General features: G+C 42.6%; 1 protein-coding gene across 1 annotated transcript in view; it reads right to left on the bottom strand.

Moving 5' to 3' along the window:
* LOC133019933 (protein kinase C alpha type-like) overlaps positions 1-17739 on the bottom strand; it is a 132299-nt gene that overhangs the window by 2219 nt on the left and 112341 nt on the right. The window contains exons 15-16 of the mRNA XM_061086528.1: positions 17003-17110; positions 11568-11708 (exon numbers count right to left, since the gene is read on the bottom strand). Coding sequence (XP_060942511.1) covers positions 11568-11708; positions 17003-17110 — 249 coding nt within the window. The remainder of the gene's footprint in view (positions 1-11567; positions 11709-17002; positions 17111-17739) is intronic.

Genomic DNA, 17739 nt, shown 5'->3' with positions numbered 1-17739 from the left:
GCATCAGTATGAACGCTGCAATTCTGTGGAGGTCAGTACACAGCAATTCTGAGAAGACAAGAGCCGCTATTACATTCGGTAGAATCTACTCTTGACTTCTTGGAAATGTTTACCAGTGAGAGCAGAGCACAGGACACACATCATCGTAGTCCTCATCAAACATCATCAGCTGCTCACATGGTCATCACCACTCATTTTAGAAAATAAAAATCACACAACTGGACAAACGTACAACAGGCAGCACATGTGTGTTCTCCCATTTCAACCTGTCCACTAATTCTAATGCTTCTTCCTCCTGTCCCCTGGCTGATAGTAAAGCATTTCACACCTGATCCCCGACTTTTCCCTCTGACAACATCCGATTACACGCTCTACATCTTCATTCACCTGAATCCCAATGGACCCTCCTGAACACTAACTCAACAGGGTCACAGCTGTGCAAAGCAGTTTCCTGCAAACGAGGCCCCGGTTTAACTCCGTGAAAGGAAATGGCGTCAAGACCTCGGCAATGAGAAACACTGTGTTTGCACTGATCTCATAACCTGCAGCTCTTTCATCTTGCTACAGATATGATGTGCATATCTGTAGCAACCGTCAAATCTACTTAACTTCCAGGAGAATGAAATGATTCGTTGGTTAAGAAGCAAGTTGCCAGAAGGTCACAAAAGGGTTAATTGGTGTGTTCATCAGGAGGGAGTCAAGCACTCTGCATTTAACACGAGGCATCAAAAGTGTTTTCATGTTTTGGCGATGAGGAGATAATCAAATGAAATCCAAGACACAGAAACGGATCATGTCACATGGTGCAGGAATTAGCACTTCAGAGAATTTCACAGCAAAGGAAGGTCATGTGCATGTTCAGGGACGTGGGCGTGCATCTCATTTTATTTCTGCACTAAAAAAAAAATCATACTTGACATGTGTAACTGCAGCAGCTTCTATCATGAAAATTACACGTTAAAAGATGTAGTTTAAATAGTGATTGTTGCAGGAGTCTTTTTACGATGTTCCTGCATCAGCAGAACTGTTTATAATACACATGTCTTCTTGTGCTGAGTTTGTATTGTGTTGTTCTTTGTAATTGTTACCAGGTCAGTCAACAATAAGCTGCACATGGTCTGAAAATTAAGCACATGAAAGCTCCTGTGCAGCACCAGAACAGAGAGGCTTTGATTTTTTTTTTATTGTGTGACTGCAGCAATCACATTAGTTACATCATGACCGTTTGTTTTCATTTGTTATAACTTAGTCTTTCCTATTCGTTACCAGTCACTTGCAGCTGAAAAGAAAAAGCTAAGATGTGAAGCATGTTTATTAGATGGGTGCTATATGACTATGAGTGATAATATCTTTGATGATTGATCTGACCGTTCTTTAATGCCAGCACTGTTCTTTAAACTTTTGGACCCATGTTCACCTGTCATGTGAAACATAAGAAAACATACTTCATGTCCTGACATCACACATTGCTCAGATCGTTTAGACACTGAAGGAGTTGTTCCTATTGTCTGATTTGGGTCTTTGTTTGCATTTCTTTTCATTAAACCTAATCTAATTGTAGAATTCTCATCCAAGAATAATTCAAACCTGAGAAAGGGAGTGAGTGAGAAAGAGGGATGGATGCACCCATTATCCTTCTCTATCCTCATCAGCTAGTCCACCTACGCACTGGGCTCACCTACACGGATGCGTGCATTCACGAACGCACACGATCATGCACCCAAATTCAGTCATGCACACACATTCCGGGACCCGCTGCAGCACTTGATAAGCTTTCATGTTCCCTAAGGAGATGCTGTTCTTCAGCTGGCAGTGAGGATCACTGAGGCTGTGAAGCCAAATGCTGGCGGCCTCTCACACAGGGCTTGAAGAGAAAGGAAGCATGATGGCAACCATTACACTTTTGGCACTGTTGTCATAGAAATAAACATCGGTGCATTAGACTGGAAGGGTTGTTCTGACTGCAGAGGCAACATTTCACAGAACATTGCATCAGAATAACGTGACATCAATGCACATTGAAAACTAAGATACTGCTTATAAAGGAGAAATAAAGGGGACACTGGAAGATCAAATAGTTTCTAGTTTTAATGCTGAGAGATTAGTTGAATAATCTTCTTTAGGAGAAAATAATTTGTTAGATAGTTAGATCATATAAGAGAGATGCTTCAATAAACTGATGTTCCTGATTTCCTCCCAATTCATCTGAGCTTCATCATCTAATTGACACAACAACCTGCTGCGGTGTGTAACCTATACAAGGTCGGCTTCTTTCACCATGACGCTACCAGCTCACTGCTCACTGTAATTGTAAGGTCTCTAACTATGTAAAGTGACTTGATGTAATACATGTTGTGCTTTGGCACTAAACAAATAAAATGAATTCTCATTGAACAAGAAAATGTAATAGCTGTAATTAAATGTTTGTCCTTTCTCACCTGCTTTTAACTCACTTTGTCTTCAGAGTCCAACCCTTAATTCAAAACAATTGAGGCTATAGGAGTTTGTTTGCAGGATTGATTTCAGAATATTAGAGTGAGCTTTCCATGACAAGTGTCATTCATCTCTAAGTGGATGCATTTCTGAATTCCTAGTTTTTTATTTTCAAAAGTACAACTGCTATGAGCTACGTTGACCGACACAAAGCATTCCTCCCTTTTCTGGATGGGCTTGATTACTCTTTTTAGACTCTACAGCAAGGGACTGACACCCCAGTGGGATTCAACTGAGTCGGGACGACGCGTAATAAGTAGGGAGCCCTTGTTCAGGCAAGTGGGCAGCTATGGCTGAGGGGGGAGGGGGGTCCACTAAGCAGAAGGCTGGTGGGTTGCTCTCCAGCACCTCTTATCTGCAAATCCAAAGTCGCCTAGGCCAAGATACTGAACTTCAAATTGCCCCTGACGGCTGTATGAAAGGTGGGGGATGACGGATCCCACGGACTCTTTTTGATTTTTGCTTTTCCGACGACTGTACGTCTGAAAACAATTCACCGCCAAACAGTGGGTGGAGCAACGGAAGACAAGCTTAGAGAAGCCTACCTCTATGTTCGAGAAGAAGTCCACTTGTGTTTATCTTCCTGCTTATCCTCCTGCTCCCGGCTGTCGTCACACACACTGAACGATGGGAACTAACAGAACTAAATAAAGTGGCACCCAGCGGGTCAAAATGCTGATGTGATCGTTTCTTAGCGCAGCGGTTCCCCGGTCTTGTTTCCGAACTGCGTTGCTAATCCCACAGCTTGAAACTACACGGTGGCAGCTAGCTTCCCCCCAGCTTCCACACACAGTCAGCAGGGACTCCCGATACTAAATACTGCCCAGTGTTTGCTTCTGACCTGACAGTGTTCGAGAAACAGTGTCATGATAGCAGTGGAATTAATGTCATGACAGCAGGTTTTTGCGCTGTTACCACCGCAGTTAGCATGGTGGCTAGCAAGCTAGCGCCATTATGAAAGTTTGTCATAACCGTATGTGACCGTACACACATGCCGTCAGTGCTCTAACCAGCCACCGTCAGTCGGACAACTCCGCTGGCTTCACACACTTGTCACATTAATTGTAGAATCGTAGTTGTGTTTGGGTTTAATGGGATACAGGGAATGAAACCGGAAGTTTGAGGTCCGGAAATTATGTTGTTCCGAAATGCTGTCGTTAGCGGACCAATCACAACCAAGGGCTGTCCCTGGGCTCTCCGAAATAACCACGGATAGTTAGAAAAATCTGAGGTGCACGAAAAGCTCTCTGAGGCGCTCGGAGTGGGCGTTTCTCTGTCCGTTTCTGTTCGTGTCAGTAAAAACGGAGAAGCATATATCGGCCTTTAGTGTGTGTATGTTTAGGTCTAAATCTAAGTGTGTGTAATGGCACGTCAAACTGTGTCTGTTCAGCAAACACATCATGATATAAAAGGTTGAGACATTTCTATTGTTACTTCCTCCTTGTTTCTTATCGTCGAGGTCGCACAGAACACGTCAGGTGATTTAATACAAGTTGAACGCAGCACAACACAAACACGTTGAGACACAGACGTTTCTAAGGTGTGTGTTTATTTTTGTGTTTTTCAAATGTCCTCCCATGACTGGTGCCTCTGACAGGTGACGTTCGCTCCGAGCCACTGCCTCCCTGTCAGAGCGGATAGAGGGCAGGACGCACACCTCGAGGCGGGGGGGCCGATGTGGCTCCGTTTGCGCTCGTCTGAATGTGCTCGCGCTTTCCCTCACACCAGATACCTGATGGGTAATTGCCAGGATGCTTCAACCGCTATGTCCCTCTGTCTACCATTCTTCTTCTCTTCTATCGCTGACCATCTGTCCCTCAACTATTTTTCACTCTAACTTCCACCGACAAATCGCCAGCTCCAAACTGTCTGTATCCAGATCAGAAAAGCACCCTGGGACATCAGGCCTCGGCTCTTCAGGGATACTCCAAAGAATGTACGGGACAGAGCCTAGGCTGATGAAATGATTGTGTTGAACATCGATTCTCATCCATTTTTTTTTTTATTTAAACAGAGACAATGTCAGACTTTAGATTTGTGGAAGCGTTAAGCATGACTCTCCTCACTTCTCATGGAGCTTTATTCTGTGTGAATGAGCCCCACGCTGCAAATCAGGGACATTGAATCATCTCGAAACGGTTTCATAAGAGCTGTTCCCACAAGATAAACCAAGCTCTAAAGATTAGCTCAGCGAGAACAAATAAGGTTCTGAACTATGATCTTAGGAGAATCGGCTTCACTGCCTTTTGTGATGTTTTTTTTTTCGGGACACAAATTTCCCCTTTCAAAAAATAACGGAGCTGGTGGTTCGTCTGCTATTTCTCATCGTGTGATCCAGCCGACCCTTATGGGGTGAGACCCCAGCTATTATGCTGTTGCTACATCTTCCATACACAGTGACATAGCGTCCTGCATGGGTGTTTGACCTACTTTCTCTCATCTTGAATCTCTCTCCCTCTCTCACCACACACACACACGTGCACGCCTCTGCACTCAAGCATATTAAAAGAACACTCAGCTAGTTAGGATGATAAATGAGTGCCTGCCTCCATGAAGAGTTGTGCCAAGACGTTCTCCCTCTCCCCCTCTTTCTCTATACCTCGCTCTCCCGGAAGCCCCTGGCATGGGAATCTCTCCATTTTTGTCATCGTCAATTGAACCTTCGTGCTTTGTTTCGTTGAATTCTCAGATTCTGGTCATTTGAATTTCTTGTAGGTGTTATGTTATTTTATGAACATTTTACTTTTTCTGGTCTTTGAAACACGGCCCTGTAGGGAAATGTGTCCCCTATTATTTCCACTGTCTTATTTCATGAATATGTAATGCGGCAAGATCACAAAGCAGAGTTGAACCCATTGGTTATTGGTGCAGAAAGCTACAGATCTAACCGGGACCTTCCATGAGCATCCGTGGCATATTTACTATTACACAACTTTTACATATGTCACCTGCTGCAATGTAGAAACAGATGCAAATTTCATTCTGAACTATATTTTCAGAGTAATGCATTACTTTAAGTTTGACTTCATACACATTTATCACACGTGTGATAGAAAAGATTAAGGTTAAGATTAAGATACATTTTTATTTGTCCCAAACACATGCACAGACATGCACAAGCACACTCATGCAATTGTAGGGAAATTTAACCTCTGCTTTTAACCCATCTGGTGCAGGACACACAGAGTAGTGAGCAGCCATGTACGGCGCCTGGGGAGCAGATGTTGGGAGAGTAAGGTGCCTTGCTCAGGGGCACTAGACAGGGTAGGGAGAATCCTCTTGGATTTTGAACAGATTCGTCTTTTTGTTGTTTCTCCGTGGAGTCGAACCAGAGACCTTTTCTACCCATAGTCCAAGTTCCTGCCACTAGTCCACCGCCTCTCCACAATCTCTTGACCCCAAGTTAAGAAATAAAGAAATAAATACGCAAACAAACAGAAAAGTCTTCCTCTTATGTCCTGTAAGCTAAAGGAGGAAAGGCAGACATGCTCAGTCAAGCAGCAACAGACTATGACTCTCTTTTCTTACAGCTACAACTATGAGTCACAACGCATATTGCCATAATTCTCTCTCTCTCTCTCTCTCTCTCTCTCTGTATGTGTGTTTGTGTGTGTGGATTTGTGTATCCCAACAGGCATCCCTTCCTTGGACACTTTTCCATGACTTCAGTGCTGTGACTAAGTCTTCCCAATCTTTCTTCTGGCCCTGCCTCCACCACTCCTTCATTCACTTTTAAACAGTATCCTTCTATTTGACCTATTTTTTTTGACTCCCTGGTCCCGTCAGCCTTGAAGACAATCGATCATCCTCAAGTGAAATATGTGGGTATCCAGTGTGTTGTTACTCCCAAGAAATTTGCCTGAGTTCATACAAACACTGGCAGTCCTCGCATATCATGCTTTGTGTCACCTGCAGCTGCGTTGCCCAGAATCCAACACTATAATATGGTTCAACATCAACCTCCCTGTCTGCAGCTACGGTCCAATAGATACAGATGGTTTGAATCTGTCATCTGGGTGCAGCCGCTGTATTGATTGCAATTCCACAGCTGTCACAGGTGGATGAAGTGAGATTGACCGGGGATAGATGCAAACGGAGAAAGGGAGGAGGACGGGGGTGGATAGAGTTAGACCTGTTGAGGGGTGAGAGGGGGGTGTATAATGATGTACTCAGAAACAGCAGTGTATTACATGGCATAGTGAGATGGACATGACGGATCGATGAACAGTGGCTTACAGTGGTTACCGGGGCATTCAATGGTCTTTTGTGCCTCTCTTACCACCGCTCTCATCTTATACTCTTATCTGCACCACACAACCAGAGCCTTGCAAGCATGCAGTGTGCAAAGGACAGGCGTGTTTGCATGCATCCAAATCCCAGCGATTGTGAGTGTGAAACCCACATGCTTTCCCCTGATATCGATCGCAGCAATTAGACACAGAGATGAGGAGTACATGAAAGGAAATCTTCCTCCTTTGCTTTTCTCTGGTAACCTTCACTTTCTTTAACCTTCCCCCACACACACACACACACACACACACACACACACACACACACACACACACACACACACACACACACACACACACACACACACACACACACACACACACACACACACACACACACACACACACACACACACACACACACACACACACAGAGGAAGAAAGCTCTTGTTTTGATGCCAGGCCATAGTCACACAGTGTGATGAAATCAAATATACTCAGGCGGTTTATATCTCCTTTTTGTTTAGGTGACATTCCCAGAAGTTGAAGTTGATCTGATGAAAGCCCTATGACAAGTTCTTCAGAGTAAAATTGTAGAAAATGGCCAAAATGGCCAATTGAGAGTGGATCTCTGTGCGGAGCAGAAACGTCACCAAGACGAACTTTGATCAACAAACATGGAGACAAAATAAGTTAAAGATTTAAACACAGAATCTAACTGACTGCTTTTAATGACTCGAGTCTATTTCAGTTTACAGAACTCAGCTGTGTATCTTTAATCATAAACCCTAACTCCAGCATAGAGAGGCTGAGTGAATGTGGTCTGGACTCTGTGGAGGAGAGTCATGGTGTTAGAGACGCTGTAGAAGGACAGAACACCTGCACTGTGATCCAGGTACACTCCTACTCTGGAGGACCAAGGACCTGACACTGGAGTCCAGATGCTGTTGTGATAAAAGCCATAAATGTTTTTGCTACAAGATAACGACCAAGATTTATCATTGAATCCAAATAGACACACACGTGAGTCTCCTGCTCTGCTGTTATTCTTGTATGCGACTGCTATATGAACATAAACTTGTATTCCCAGCCTCCTCCCCATGTCCACCTCCCAGTAACAACGTCCAGTCAGACTCTCTCTACTCAGGACCTGTTCCCAATAAGTGAATCTGTCTGGGTGATCAGAATAAGACTGATCTTCTCTCATATTTGTTACTTTTCTGTTTCCCTCAGATAATAACAGATCATAGTTTGCTGTGTTTGGATCCAGTGTGATTTCCTGTGAATATTTTAAGAAGTCAGCTCTGGTCTTGGGCTCTGGTTGTCGCAGTAAAACATCCACTTGAGACACAATCTGTAAAATCTCTGTCTCCGTCTCACTCAGAATGTCCTGTAGTCGACCTCTGACCTGTGACAAAGCTGCTGTCACGTCCTCATAGTCCCTCAGAGGACTGATCCTGATGCTGGATGAGTTGTAGATTCCGTGAGTGGTGACAGTGAGGGGTAGTTGTGTAGAAACTGGTTGTGATCCTCTGTGTCTGAGAGCTGCTTCAGTTCATGGTCTTTCCTCTTCAGCTCAGTGATCTCCTGCTCCAGTCTCTCCTGAAGCTCTCTGACTCGACTCACTTCAGTTTCCTGCTGGGATCTGATCTGCTGCTCCACATCAGAGCTTCTTTTCTCCAGCAGACGGACCAGCTCAGTGAAGATCTCCTCACTGTGCTCCACTGCTTTATTAGCAGAGCCATTGACGGCCTCCTCCTCCTGTGGAAGCAGCTTCACGTCTTTCTCTGCGTCCTGGACTCTCTGCTGGATTGTTTGTCTCCTCAGCCCGAGCTCTCTCTGATTCTCAGTCCTTTCTGCTGCAGCTGACACCGTGACGTGGTCTTTATGTTCATCCAGGGAGCAGAGATAACAGATACACTGCTGATCAGTGCGGCAGAACATCTTGATCACCTCGTCGTGACGAGAGCAGATGTTCTCCTGGAGCTTCTCTGAGGGCTCCACCAGCTTGTGCTTCTTCAATGCAGCTGACTGAAGATGATGCTGGAGGGGTTTTTCACAATAAGAGGCCAAACAAATCAAACAGGACTTGAGAGCTTTCCGTTTTCTCCCAGTGCAGACATCAGAGGCCACATCTTCAGGTCCAGCATAGCATTGGAGTCCAGTCTTCTTCAGTTCCTCCAGTGAATCAGCTAACATGGTGTTTTTCTCCAGGACAGGCCTCGGTGTGAAGGTCTGTCTACACTGAGGACAGCTGTAGCTTCCTCTCTCCTCCCCTTTGTCCCAGTAGTTGTTAATACAGCTCATACAGTAGCTGTGTCCACAGACAGTGCTCACCGGATCCTTCAGCAGATCCAGACAGATTATAGTGTTTTAATGGCGTGTAATCAAACTTTGACGCCAGCCACGGTCACACTGTGTGACGAAAAATCTATCTTTCAATAAGTCTGTATTTCCATCTTGTTGTGATGAGACATATCTCTATTTGAAGTTGATCTGATGTAATCCCTGGTACAAGTACCTCAAAGTAAAAATGTGTAATATGGCCAAAATGGCCACTAAATGCACAATAGCAGGCTTCCTGTAGCGTTTTTCAAATTGCTCCCTTTTGTGAAGATCTGTCAATGTGAACACGTTCCCGGGGTCTCGTGGGGCACCGTTGAGCCATTTTGCCACGCCCATTGAAAATTCCTCCAGAGTACCTAAATTTTTTAACCACTTTTTAACTTTCTGCAAATTTTGGTAAGAATTTGAGCATGTTAAAGCCCTCAAAAAGCCAATTCATTTGCCTGAATAATAATAATCCTTACAATTTCAATAGGGCCTCACCTGACCTTTGATGTCAGTGCTCGGGCCCTAACTAAACTATTTAAAATGAATATGTAAGGGACGCGGGTGTGTGTGTACGACAGAATCTTAAAGACACGGAGAAAGTGTGTGTATGTCTGTGCTCTAGATGATCATGTGTAAATTCAAAGGAACATTCATAATTAATGAAAGTTACTTTAATTATACATAAAGATAAATGGCTTTGAAATAACTTATGGTCCACATAACACATGCCATATGTAGCCTAGGCCCACATAAAAAAAAAATTTGGGGGATCCATAAAAAGATGCGATAACACCAAACGCACAGAAACCTTCTCTTCTTTTCTCGACATTCCACTCCAGGCACTGTCAGCCACTCTTTATGGGAATGTGACAAGGCACAACTGTCACATTACATCAGCCAAGTGCCTTTTGAATGTCACCACCTTCATATGTCAACAACTAAAAACATATGTAAGGGTTGTTTCCCTGATCAAATCTCTACTAGTTATCTTGTGAATCCCCCTGGAGTGCCAACAACACATCTTGCAAGTAAAGCCAGTTATAGACTTAAGCTCTTGGTGACCTCTGCTTCTCAACAAATCGGTGCTGTGATTGGCTGCATCCCCCCATCACAGGAGGAAAGGTTGTAGAAAAGGCTGGATGTTTCTGAACCACCTCTTCAGTTTCATTTGAAGACATGTGAAACACAAAACGCTGTGAGAAACGTGTGGTATAAAATCTAGTATCTAAAATACTTCAGTTGCTACAGGTAAAAAGAAAAATAGTGCATTACAATAAGTTGTAACTAGTGATTCTCCCTGCTTGTGTGTGTACTCTGACAAATCTGACTGAAGGCTGAGGTACAAGTTGGCAAACAAACAGCCAAGAACAAATAGTCCCTGAGGGAGGAGATGCACAGCAGAATATGTCTTGCCATAACAGATTTGTCTTGAAACGGTGACCCCATCCATCTGTTCTTGTTTGTTTACACGTGTCCACTTCAGAAGGTTTGCATTGGTTTACTTGTCTTCTTCATGTGTGCTGTGTTTTTTTATGTGCATGTGACACATGAGAGGACACGCTGTCAGACAGAAGCTACATTTAAACTGCATTTAATTGGTTGTGTTGTGTTTGAGGGGAAACTGTTGATTGCTCTATGGCACAATGGGAGGATACTGAATGGCAAGGAGGCAAGGGGAAGAACAAAGGATGCTGCTGTTGTGTATCTAGGTGCATGGTGCAGTCAAATATGGGGCTGCACGCAAGGATTTTTGCAGATCCAAATTTTATACAAATTTCCAGAAAATTAGCAAAAGTAGAGACCAACTGATACGGATTTCTTGGGGCCGATTGCAATATTGGGGACTAAATCATTTACAATAGCAATGATTCCAAAGATGTCTGTTTTAAATCTTACACCTTTTTTCACAGTTTATCCATAATTCATTAGAAATAACTTCTATTATAAATAATAAAATTAAAAAAACGAATATATTTAACTTGAATTAAAAATCATTTTTCTGATCAATGAAAAATAAGAATGAATGTGTCTTTCTAGTCACTACTAGTGGCACATAGATGGTGCTCTTAATACTTCAGTCGGCTGCCATTAAACCACTGCAGAAGAAAGAGGCACAACCAGATGACAAACATAAAGAAATCACTGGTATATTCATTTTGCTTGTGAAGTGGTGGGTTTAGTCAATGTTAGTCAAAGTAAAAAGCAGGTTAATGGAAACACATTCGTTTTGTCTAAATTCCATGACAATTCTCCAAAATACTGATCAGTTAAGTAAACTATGTTCTTCAGTGTGCTCTTTGCACTGTGCCCCCACATGGAATTAAAGCCCTAAGGAACAACATTGACTTTGTGATGGAAACAACGTGATTAGAAACGTGGCCTTATTTTAATGAAGGCTAAACCCATGTGAGAGACGGCACCAATCATCTTAACCTTGGTAATTAAAGTGATTGTCACACTTAATTAGACTGTTAAGATTAAATTAGACCCTGAGCAGGATTATTCACTTACCACTTTGGGCTTGAAGGGCGGCTGTATCTCTCGGTTCTGGAGGCGTTCCCAGTCGATGCGTCTGAAGAAGGCATGTTCTCTGATGTCCCGCTCTCCCTCAGCGCTGCAGCCCAAGCGCTTGGACGGGTGCTTGGTCATCAGCTGCTCACAGGAAGAAAAAACAACAGGGACATTGAGTTACATGGAAGAGATGATAGATGAATCACAGAGACGACTCCACTCGTACCAAGATTATGGACTCTTTGCTGTAAGTGAAAGGAGGAAAACCTTGATTTATACACAGTACACAATACATGTTTCCCAAGGTGTTTTCAGACATGACCTCTGGAGGATGTCTGGAGAATTGGGTCCAGACTTTCTCTGGAGAGATTGCCTTTCACACGTGAACAACGCGACATGAGATTCTCCACTCAGACGGGTTCACACCACAGGACTCTCCTGAGGATGAGGTGAGGGGGTTGCTGCACCCTTTGTGTCGTCTGTGTGTATGGCACCACGTTTTCCTACTTTTGCAGCTGTTGCATGTTAGAAACGTCATCGACACACCCACACGCTTGCTGTGTTCTCACATCGGCCTGTTCGGACATTTAGCTGAGTTTTTACTAGGAGACTGGGCAGAGAAAGTCTGGAGGAAATATGTGTGTCAGTGCATTTCTGAAAAGAGTAGTTTTACATTCGTACTACACAGTATTTGTATTCTCCCTTGTGTGTGTCATACACCAGCAAAATATACATTTCCATTAATGCCCTCATTACTTTACAATAAAGTTTAGAATTTTGAATCATGAATCTTGTAAACTAGTTTAACAGTTTAGGGTTTGGTTTTTTATCTAAAAAGTCAGGAAAACTCTCACATTGTTTCCTCCTACTTCTGTGTTGTTTCTCTGATGTGTTTCTCTAATGTGACTCCGCCTCTTATCTAGGTCAGTAAATGACAAATTAACAGATGGGTCCAAAAAACAGTCCATATTGTTTTTTTCCCCCCACTCTCCATCCGCTTGTTCTGCCTTTAGAGAAATTCTGCCACTTCCAGTCAAAACGCAAACTAAAGACAGAAACAATTACCCACCGAAAACATAACCAACAACAAAATCTGTCCTGGTGAAAATAAGACAGAGCTTACTGACATTTACTTGATGAACATATACAAATAATAGGTTAAACATTAGTTTGTTACACTTCCAGTTGGAGAGTGGACCTGGAGAACTGCTTGTTCACTATTTTAAATGCCTGAAAGCAATTTCTACGCACGATGAGAGGTTACCACTATTAGTGTCTATATGAACTGTTACCATTTATACCAATTAATTAAATGTTTTGATTTACCTCAGTGCAGCGATTTGTGCGGATTGAATTGTTAAGTAAGGTAAAGAAGTAATTTGGAGATGGACAGAGAGCCCGGTGAGTTTCAGTGTTCAGTCCGAGGTCAAATTACTTATCTTATATATTACTTATGTCACAGAGTCTTTTATGGAAATCGTGCTTTGTTTGACTGAGCTTTATGGGACTGATATCTTTGAGTGTGTGGACTTTGGTGCAGCTGGATTGTCACAGATTTTTACAACACAGGCCAGTTTTCTTGATACAAGCCCTTCGACATGCAGGAAATGGGCTGTAAACCCAGCTGGCAGAGTAATTCACACAGTTGTGCAGGAGGAAGAAAAAGTCATTTGCAGCTTTCTGTCTGTTCGCAGGACTGTCAGTGAAGGGTGAAAAGGCCTCTTGCTGCAAACACATAGGCTGTCACCTTTAAAGTGACTCACCTCCCACCTTCAAATGTCCTGAAAGGGACCGACTGCTGGACTGTCACCATGTCAACCCAACAATCAAGTCCATCAGTGGGATGGATAATAACGTACGTTAGATTTTTTATTTTGTCTGTGCCTGTGTTACATTCGCCTGAGGAACATAAATGTTGTTCTGATGCTGTTGTGTGTGTGTGTGCTGCTCCAAGGCCTCAAGGCCGGCGCATACTTCTGCGTTTTCAGAGACACGCAAGGACACGCAAGCACGCAAGAGACCCTTGCGTACCCCTTCTTGCGTGCGTCGCCCAATTTTTGTAACTATACGACAAAGCTATGCGAGCCTCACAGAGCCCGCAAGGCTGTTATTGGTCTGCTAACTACATCCTTTCTGGAGTCACATTTCCGGTTTCATGCCCCATAATACCGGCAAAAACCACGGAAGATTTAGAAGACCGAATATGGACCAAATAGAAGAGAGTTTGGCAGAAGAGATCCGACAGTATGACCACTTGTATAACCTGTCATTGACGGAATACAAGGACGTGCAGATGGCCTGCAATTCCTGGAAGGAGATCTTTGCTAACGTCGGTTTGCAGGTCGACGAGTGTACGAGGCTGTGGAGGAAGATCAGTAACAAATTTGTCTGCCAGAAAAAGGCAATGAGGTGCAGCAGTGGCGTTGTAAATAAACAGTAGACGATGACTGCCACACACAAAGAAGGCGTAACTAAGGTCGTCTTCGACAAAAAACATTACTCCACCTATTGTTCTGAGGGTGAATTGCTTTGCAAACGCGCAACCCTTGGAGAACCATAAATTAATAAGAGTCCATCGACACAACTGCGTGAAAAGCCGCAGTTGCAGGACCATGCGCCGGCCTTCTGTCAGCTCCGCCTCTGCAGTGGGCGGTGCCTCTGTTCACCTGGAGCCCTGATCAAGCTGGAGAGTATAAAGCTGAGGAGCTGCATTTCAGTCCCTCTCTGCCTCTTGCTGTGCTCAATCTGCTGTTGTCTTGCTAAATTCACTGCCTGTGTGTTTGTACTTGTTGAGCTGTGTGTCTGTACTGGTTGAGCTGTGTGCCCGCTCGTACTACTGACCTTTTTGCTATTCCTTTCCTGTTCTTGTTAGTTTGGTGATTCTTTGTTAGACCCTTAGCCAGGAAGCTCTAGGGGAGAGAAGCCATTTTGTTCCAACACAGTTTTCTCCTGTTTAAGTGCTGACAGGGAGGTTCAGTTTTTGTACCTTTCGTTTAGTTAGACAGAAGTATGTCTGGTTCTAGTTTGGAATGAGTTTTGTTTGTTATTTTGGCTAGGCTCTCTCTGAAGTTGTTTTGCTTCTGTTGCTGGCAATAAACAACCTTAAATGAATTACTTGACTGCTGACATATTTTGATCTGGTATTATAGCAGGTTTACCTATGTTTGAAAACTTTTATATACCCACTAATTTTGTTGTAAAAGAGATTTAAGTCAGTGGGGAGTCTACACATACAACTGTGGGTCGAGTTCACCGCAGAGTTGTCAAACAAACATCATATATCTTGAAGCAAAAGATAAAAAGGCTAAATCTATGACTCAATTGGGATAGATGAAGACATCACCCAGGACATGTACTGTACATGTATGCTTCAATCTTTTCTTTATTTCAACACTCAAGGATAAACCAAGGGTGCATCCCGAGAGAAAAGCTTTTTATACAAACTTGCCTCAAGTTCATTTTTTTCAGTTCTCATCATGAACTACAACAACATTCAAATGGATGGTCCCTTGGTAACATCCCATTACTGAGATGAATGTGTAGCTACATTTGTGACCTATTTGAAATATAATGAACTGTACAGGATATATAGGCCGACTTAGAAAAGAGACTCTATAGGAACAGTTTCAGATCTTACACAATAAAAGTCCACTTGCTATTACAGCAATTTTATATAGTTTGTCTCCTTTTTACTGTTTCTGTTTTCCTCCTTTATCGCCCTTGTCTGTATTACCATCATTTATCAAGAGATATTCCTCGCTCTATTATTTTTCTCCTTTTTCTACCTCCCTTTTTTGACTCCCTCTAACTATTCTATCGCTTTTCTTTTTTTCTTCTCTCTCTTCTCTCTCTTCTCTCTATTCTCTCTTTCTTTTTCGTTTGTGGGTCAGGCTACTGACAAGCACTATGTATCCATTAAGGGAAAGTGCTGGAGCTATGCCTAACATGGGTTGAGACAAGGACTTCGGCTCAGACCAAGGAAAACACACACACGCACACACATAAACACACAAACACACACTAAGAGAAGTAAAGAGGAAAGGAAGAAGGGGCACGTAGAGAAAACAAGTTGAGGAAGGGACAGGGAGACAAAGCGAATTATTTCACAGCTCATTGACTTTGCGCTGCCTCTGGACAGAAATAAAACTGCTATATAAACACACACAAGTATAACATTGTAAACCTGCTTTATATAGTCAGTCTTTACTATGGGCCTACTATGGGTCCAACAGCGAAATGCATGGGAATTGAAGCAACAGTTCTGTTGCAACTGAAGGGAACAATTTCACGTATGTGTCTAAAAAAACTCTCATCATTTATTGACTAAATCATCCAATGGTGACCCTCTTTTTGTCTGTGCCAGTATTCCTTAATATTTAATGTACACCAGCTCCCCAGAGGAGGAGCATGTTAACCAATGTTTCTTTCTGCCCTCTGAGTGGTACATATAAAGTGTGAATGAAGGTCAAACAAGCAGAGGTTAAATGTGCATTCAATGGTAGCATAACTGATATAATACTGTAATATCGATATTGTCATGTTAGCAAGAGTGATATTTTTTTTAAACGCAGGGGAAAGTGATGACCAAATTCTATAAGAATTTATAATAAATACTCCTATCTATTAAAAATGCTAAATAGGCACTGATATACCCTTAGGTGTTATTGTAAAAAGTCAAAGACTGTTTTCTGTAATATATTCTGGTGGTCAGCTGCTAAAACAAATTACAGAACTGCTTTTTCACCTCCCTTTAGAGTTTTACTGGTCAAAATACCATACATCTTCTAAGTTATATATAGTTTTTATCTATTAATTGATCCTACAAAAAGTTTAAAAAAATATAAAACTAGGAATTTGGAATAAACCTTTAGAGCACCAAGCTTGTTATGCTTGTGAGGAGAGTTTTGGAAAAGCTAAAAGTTTTCCCTTCAGTCTTTTAATAACATATGAGTGGAAATGTTTCCAGTTCCATTCGTTTCCAGACACTATTTAAAAAAGGTCCACACTTTGTTCTTACAGAAAATTGTGCCAGACTTCTCGTATCCGACATCTGACAGCACGAAGCTAAGAAAAGCCTTCCTGCAGCATGTGACGCAGCCCTCCCGAAAACTGAAGGAGCGGGAAGGGCTTGTAGCTCTCTGATGAGAAGTTGCGTTATCTGGGCTTCAGTGACGAGCGTGAAAGACACAGAGCTTCAAATGCGGATTTACAGGATTTTCAACTCAGGTGGGAAAAGCTTGCAAAGAAAACAGTCCCAGTTAAACAGGAGAATGGACGGAGGAAGCAGGCGTCATATCAGACTGTGTACGTGCATTTATCTGAAACACTTTCTGAAACTGAAAAACCCAAACCACTACCAGCAGGTTGACATATATTTATGTTCCTGAGTCATGCTTGACCATAAATACTGATTGAGAATGACATCATCCACTCACCCCTTTGCAGATGGAGACAGCTTCTTTGGACAGGGACTTGGCGTATGACACGTTGTGCTCCATTATAGACTGGAATAACTCATCCTCATCCTCGCCATCAAATGGAGGCTAGGGGAGGGGAAAGGACACAATATCAGTGTTTGTGTTTCCTCCATTATCACAGAGTGAAAAGTCGTGTCACCATTTAGCAGCAGTTCATTAAAAACACACAAATATGATACACATGGTGAAAAGATGAAGAGCATCTGAGGACAACAAAGACATGAAAGAGGAGTATTTGTGATTATTTGTGAGAATAAGTTTCACAGGGCAGTGGAGGACCGAGCTGCTCCCTCCTCACTGGGTGGTTATCATCAGTAAACGTAATGTGGCTGTTATGACACTGCACAGAATGAATTATTTGTCATTTCCAGTCTGTTGGCCCCTTGAGCCAGAGATCATTAGTCTGTGTCATGCCGTCTTTATTTCACATGGACGGACGGAGGAGGGGAACATCTAAATAGGTTAGAACTTCTGTTAATTGTTAAACAGCTGACACTTTCTCAAAGTTAATTTGGAATTAAAAAACACACCCATAAAAAAAACCCTGAGTGACTGACAATAAAGGCCAATACAAATGTTTGTAGTGTTTGCAGATGTGAGACAATATGAAAACTTTTATTTTACAGAATAAACAATACATAGACAAGAGATGTGCATTTATGTTGACATTTTACATTAAAAATTATGTTTATTTT

This window comes from Limanda limanda, chromosome 2 (assembly GCF_963576545.1).
Source record: "Limanda limanda chromosome 2, fLimLim1.1, whole genome shotgun sequence".
Taxonomy (NCBI): Eukaryota; Metazoa; Chordata; class Actinopteri; order Pleuronectiformes; family Pleuronectidae; genus Limanda; species Limanda limanda.
Note: the sequence above shows the minus strand (reverse complement) of the source record. Positions and strands in the feature narration are given on the sequence as shown.